The 6,349-nt window shown below is 36.7% G+C and overlaps 1 protein-coding gene across 1 annotated transcript in view; it reads right to left on the bottom strand.

Annotated features, from left to right (window-relative positions):
• Window positions 1-6,277, bottom strand: part of gtf2h2 (general transcription factor IIH, polypeptide 2) — a 33,699-nt gene extending 27,422 nt beyond the window's left edge. The window contains exons 1-8 of the mRNA XM_023273358.3: window positions 6,058-6,277; window positions 5,421-5,484; window positions 5,256-5,333; window positions 4,217-4,253; window positions 2,358-2,444; window positions 2,213-2,263; window positions 783-837; window positions 340-445 (exon numbers count right to left, since the gene is read on the bottom strand). Of these exons, the coding sequence (XP_023129126.1) occupies window positions 340-445; window positions 783-837; window positions 2,213-2,263; window positions 2,358-2,444; window positions 4,217-4,253; window positions 5,256-5,333; window positions 5,421-5,476 (470 nt within the window). The 5' untranslated portion in view covers window positions 5,477-5,484; window positions 6,058-6,277. The remainder of the gene's footprint in view (window positions 1-339; window positions 446-782; window positions 838-2,212; window positions 2,264-2,357; window positions 2,445-4,216; window positions 4,254-5,255; window positions 5,334-5,420; window positions 5,485-6,057) is intronic.
• Window positions 6,278-6,349: the final 72 nt, after the last annotated feature.

The raw sequence follows: 6,349 nt of genomic DNA on the forward strand, positions 1-6,349 counted from the left end.
TAGATGAAGATCATGAAGATTCATGAATAATTTATGCAGAAATCCAAGAAATCCCAAAGGTTTACATACTTTTTTTGCAACTGTAAATACTGTTTTAAAAAGGATGAATACTTACACACTAAACACTTATTTTCTTTTTTTTAAAATTTTAAATAGAGTTCTACAAAGTATTGTAGAAATCTATTTTCACTTTGAGAGGAAAATTTTTTTTTTGTAAATTCTTGTCAAAAAAAAGTCAAATGATATTGACCATGATTCCATGTTGAAAAGCAGTAAAAGAAACAATTTCCAAGGGGGGTGAATACTTTTTATAGGCACTGTAGACACTGCTGAACTTACTTGAGTGTTTGTATGGCCAGCTTCAGAGAGTTGTACAGAGATGGCTCTCCTACACACACTGTGTCCACTGCTTTCTTCAGCATAGCAATGTGCTTCTTTGGATTTCCTGGTGGTGAAACAAAACCACACATCACTTTACATTGAACATGTACACCTCACAGACTGGTAGCTGTAAGTACAGCTACACAGCCAAGGAGAAGTGAAATACTTGAACGGATGACACAGGGTGATGCTCACTGCTACAAAGGAGACGCGTAGCATATGTATGCAATCATCAGCAGTGCAGGAGTGTCATATTTTTACTGTTACTAGTGATTTTAAAGACAAATTGTAACATTATTGTGATTAAAAGATGCAATTTGATAATATAATATAGAAAAAGCATGTGTTGAAAGTCAAATGTAAAGCAATCCACTGAGGGGTAAAATTAGCATTAGCCTCACCTGCCAGGTCAGTCAGCTTCTCAGCCCTTTTGTTCTTTGTGGTGATAATGCCCACCTGAAAATATGGAATTCATGAAGTAATGTCACAAACAGCATTAGAAGCCCACTTAACATTTAGTATGGTACAATGCCTAACTTTACAACCATCTGTTGTCATTAAGTGTCACTTAACATGGTTGATTATGTAAGATAAGACTGATTACTAGATTGTCTAAATAATCCAATTAAAAATTCTGTCAAATTACATCTGATATCATCACTTATGTTACTGATTACACAAAAATAACATTATTGGTTCATTGTAAAAAGTGTGATTCTGTGCATTGCTGAGACACCATAGTTATAGTCTTGCCAACATCTATGGAACTACGTACAGAACCTGAAAACAGTAACACCTATAAGTTGTAATTCAATCAAACTAAGATAACTCAGGATCATGTTTCTGTTATAAATCATATGATTTATAACACCCAACAATCACCAGTACAACACCAAAATATCAAAAGTATTTTCAAATTCCCATCCAGTGTTGTGAGAAGTCAGAAAAGGGTATTCAGATACTATTTCCCATTGTATTACTATCAGTATTTAAAGAATAACAATGCTTTTTTATAAAAAAAATATTTCCTGGAAAATTCAGCAGGCCAGTGTTTGCATGCAAGCCCTATACTTTCACTCTCTACTGACATAATAGAGCGTATACCACCCACTTTTTCTCCTCTCATATTCACACTGCAGTTTTAATGCTAACAAAGTGAGAGGCATGGCTACAAATACGAGCGCTCTTGCCAACTGTTAACAGATTATCCACAAAGTACATTCACCAAGGAAAAAAATGACATTAATTCGCAAACAGTCAACAGTTATTACAAGCTCATGCACACTACAAAGCGTTAGTTTATGGTCATGCCTTTTTGCAATACCAGTAACTTGTTCATTGGTGCCATTTGTTGGTAATAAAACTGTTTATTAATTAGCTCTAATACTGTCAGATTAGCGTGCTGTGTTTTTTCTTTGTTGAACTACTCCCACAATCACTTACATGCAAGAAAGAATAAATATATCTGAAAAAAACATCCTAGTATCTCTGTGTTCTTACCCATTCAAAATAACAGCCATGTACCTCCAACCATCTTGTAGTACAAGCTATCAATCCTTTTCTATATTAAATAACAATAAACAAACTTTGTCTTCCATGTTCCATTAGCTGCTATTCCATTACTTCTCTTTATGCTTTAGCCTTTTTGCTGTGGTACTATTTCAGTATTGGCATGGTCAACATCAGTCAGAAACCATACAATACCAGATCTACACTCACTTTTGCATTGAATAAGATTTTTTTCTCCAAATAAATCAAATTAACCATGGAATTTAAGTGTAAAGCTCTATTATAGCTTGGTACAAACTATGCATAGAACTCATAAACATACCTGGCTGATGGGATTTTGGTCAAAATACCCATCAATAAATGCTTCCATCAACTGAAGAAGAAAGAAGAAAGGAGATGGTCGTTTACAGACAGTTATACCATATGGTTGCTGGCGTAGACTGTGATGGGTATAATACTGAATTTACCTTTAGAGTTGAGGTGAGGCGGTTTGGTTTCAGATCCTGGTCTTCCATACTGCGTGAGCAGTCAATCACCACAAAAAGGTGACGCATCTAGACCAAAGCACATCTTTTGAGATTCTGACATTTTTAATAAAACATGGTTTTTATTTTTCTGATTACAAAATACACTCATTTCTACATTGCACTTGATGTTATGTTAGGGTTAAGTGCAGTATTCCATCACCAACATCTTTTACATGAGGTCTTCACCAACCTTGGGTTTATACAGATAATTAAAGCAAAAGGTTCTGTAGGAAGTACAGATGTTGATGATTAATTGTTAACTATTTGCCATTCATAAAATTAAAATCACTAAATTAATCACTCAGGCCAGTGGCATACTTTTTTGTGTCCACTAATATGAGATGGTCTGTATCACATAAATCTTGTCATCTCCCCAGGTCCAAAAGAGTATAACAACACCCACTATGTGTTTATGTGTTGTTCATGTACATGTCCAAAAGGGAGTATAGTCAAGGCTATACTACTTTGCAATCCACTGGAGTATGCCTGGAGGGCTTCATTCAACACATACTTGGTATGACATATCTACATATTCCATGCACTACTGTTGAGCATGCACTTTATTGCCCCCTGGTGGTCCCCATGCAGACACAAATTATGTGCTGCATGTGGACGAGAGGAATTTCCGTCATTGTGGACCCACAAGTCGTAAAAATACTTGCTCAAAAACAAATGGAGTTACAGGTGTGTTTGCTGTCTGACTGACAGGGTCCATTAAATGAGCACCCCTTTCTGCTGTCTACCTGATAACTGTGGTAGTTGTGTTAATGAACTCTGCAGCATTAGGTTTGAAAAAAGGTGTTTGGCAGTTGTTCAGTTCAGCTAACTACCTAGTGGTCATGCAAACGCTAAACTACGATTGGCTACTGCCAATATTCTGCGTAACACATGCACAAGTATGTGAGGGTCTGTCAGGGTGTACTTGATGAGAATGATGCCCGCACAGACTCCTCTGCATGTAGCTGAAAATTTGTGCCAGTGTGCCAACTATGCTACAAGGCCAGTAGTGTGCATGATTGACAACTGTGTGTATGCACGGAATACATGAATACAACCTACTGCCCAGGTGTGGAACAGAGTCCTACCAGAAGACTGCAAATAGATTAAAAAGTTGTATAATAGTAACAACAGCATGCCTTTGGTGTTTGTATTTATCCAAGTGTGCAAACGCAATGATATATAATCAAGGCTTAATACAGGCCGGAAGCCGAGTGTTTCCAACAATATTAGAACTTGTGATGACGTGTATCAGCATCACCCTGCTTTTAGTGTACATGCACCTTAGAGGTTCAGAAGATACTGATACATTTTCTGGGTCAACAAAGTTTCAGTGACAGTATTTGAGAACATCTATTACAGCTGACTAATGCCAACTACAGTGAATACTCGCTTCATATAACAGATCAGGCATGACAATCTTTTTTCTTTAATATGATGTAATACAACTGTAAAAATATTAATGTCAGCCTGTTTTCTGCGGTTAATATTTCTTGTGGGGACAATCATTGAACAGCAATTTTAAATGAATCATTCTTTTTTGCAATTGAATTCATAATTTAAAACATCTATAACTATACAATTAATTGTATAATTCAGTTAATGTAAGTGTGCCAATTTTACAGGCAACATTAAGAGTCAGTGGTTAGAAAACAGCTTTATCAGCATATGGAAAAATATCCACTCTATTTCATTCATTTAAACAATTCATTTGTTGTTTATGGTTAATAAGGGCAGCTATTGGTTACAGAAAACTTTTTAAAGTTTGCTTCTCTAGTAGGAAGGGTGCAGAAGTCACTCACCATTCCAAGCCTTACTTGTCCATGGCTTTCTATCACCCTATGAGGTAACCAAAGTGAAGTATGTGAGAAAAAATAACATTTTTCTTATACAATCATGGAAAAATTATTAGACCACCATTGTTTTCTTCAATTTCTTGTTCATTTTAATGCCTGGTACCACTAAAGATATATTACAAGAAGAATGCAATGAACACAACAAAAAATGCAAATGATTACATAATACTTTATGTCTTATTTGACATGCTTAAGCTTAATTGTATTCCCAGGGTATATATGAGGCCATTTCATGTCATAAGCAGTACTGCACAAGCAAAGGCCTCGAGTGGTTTCCTGCTGACATTCAAACCGTAATTCAGAAATTGTCAGCTCTCGCATAATGCCTCAAACAAAAGAATTATGTGAAGTCACAAAGGCAGCCATCTTGGCATTGCTGCTTGTCCAAACAAATGCACCTTTAGTTGTAACAGGCATTAAAATGAACAAGAAACTGAAGAAAACAAGGGTGGTCTAATAAATTTTTTCCATGACGGTAGATACAATATAGATTACATTATAATGTTATAATTCTAACTCTGACAGACAGCAAACAATGGTTCCCAATTACATCATTACAGAAAAGCGTAAAAATACATTAAAGTGTCGCACTATGTAAAATTGTCCTTTCCATGTCAGTATTAGGCCTTTTTTTTTTTTTTTTTTTTTTAAAGATTTGTCTCATTTCTGCATATGATGTTTCTACAGACATTTTGAACAATGACAGTTCAGCATTAGGACAAAGACATTTCACAGTTTTACAGCTTAGTGTGTGCAAACTACTCCCAAATGTTTTAACAGTGATCCTCATCTCAGTGTAGATACGACTTCATTCCATTGACTGGTATCACAGTCTTTTTTGCATACAATTAAGTGATGCTCAGTAGCAGTCACTTTAAGCTGAATTTACATGTTTTTTGTTTTTTTAGTTTGGTGCTGATGTAAATCTCAATCTTCATTTGCTTGGCAGGAACACTTCACGTCATTCTAACATGTGCACACACACCTTTTCCTTTTGGACTGATAGAGGATCTCTTCCACTGTGGCTTTGAGTGAACCAGATTCGTCTTCCTTAAGCACCTCCCTGGAAGACACAACATGCAGTTCACAAGGTTGCATCAAATGACAACATATACCTCAAGTTTAGACCCTCCATAGTTAACAGGCTTACCATGTCCTCTCATAGCCTCCTTCCCAGCGCTTAGCTCTCTCCGGTTCTTCATCCATTGTTTCTGCTGGTCAGGAATTCAACACTATCAGCCAAAGAACCGGCAAACAAAACTGCACATTTGTACTGAAGGCACTGTGGAAATGCTAATTATTTGTATACCGAATGCAGTATTACAAAATACACTGGCGATTCCCAAATGATTATGTTTTCGAAAGCCGGCAGCAAAGCAAATTCAAAAGTTACGAAGTTGCAGGTACACTCAATGGACACTGGTATTACCACTGGACAAAACAAAATGTCTTCTGAAATTACCGCGTTGTCATGAACAATAGCAACTTGTCTAAACTGAATTATTTGTTAACCACAAGGTAATTAAACGAATAATGGACATGCCGTTTAATTGTGCCACAAACTGTATATAAAAAATAGAAAGCTTGTATTCAACATAGTGAGGGGTAAATCGTTGTCAGTTTCAAGCATCGTGGAGTTCCGCACGCTACATCAAAACAGAAAACAGTGTAGGGTATTCTAAAACAGCGGTATAAATATTAATGGAAGTTAAGTAAACCACGCGACTTGCTGACAAATAGCGCAGTGTACAACTCGCTATGTCATGTAAATGAGGTTAAACACTTACCTCTTACAATGATTTCTCCAGCACAAGCGCCGTGTCCTTTCAACTAGCTAGCTAATTAACGGTTCTAATGAGGCGCTTCAATGACGGCGGTCCGAATGTTTTAACGTAACAAGCACTTTCTGCTTCACTATTCTGCCACACGCCGCTCTAGCCAAATAAGCTACTACAAACAACAGAACCACTGGAAATTCCGCTGGTGCAACAAGAAATTTCTTCCGGAAGGAAACGGGCACCCCAAAGAAAATGTCCGACCAGGTATCAGCCTGTTCAGTTACATAGACTGCAATTAACG

This window comes from Amphiprion ocellaris, chromosome 6, assembly GCF_022539595.1.
Source record: "Amphiprion ocellaris isolate individual 3 ecotype Okinawa chromosome 6, ASM2253959v1, whole genome shotgun sequence".
NCBI lineage: Eukaryota > Metazoa > Chordata > Actinopteri > Pomacentridae > Amphiprion > Amphiprion ocellaris.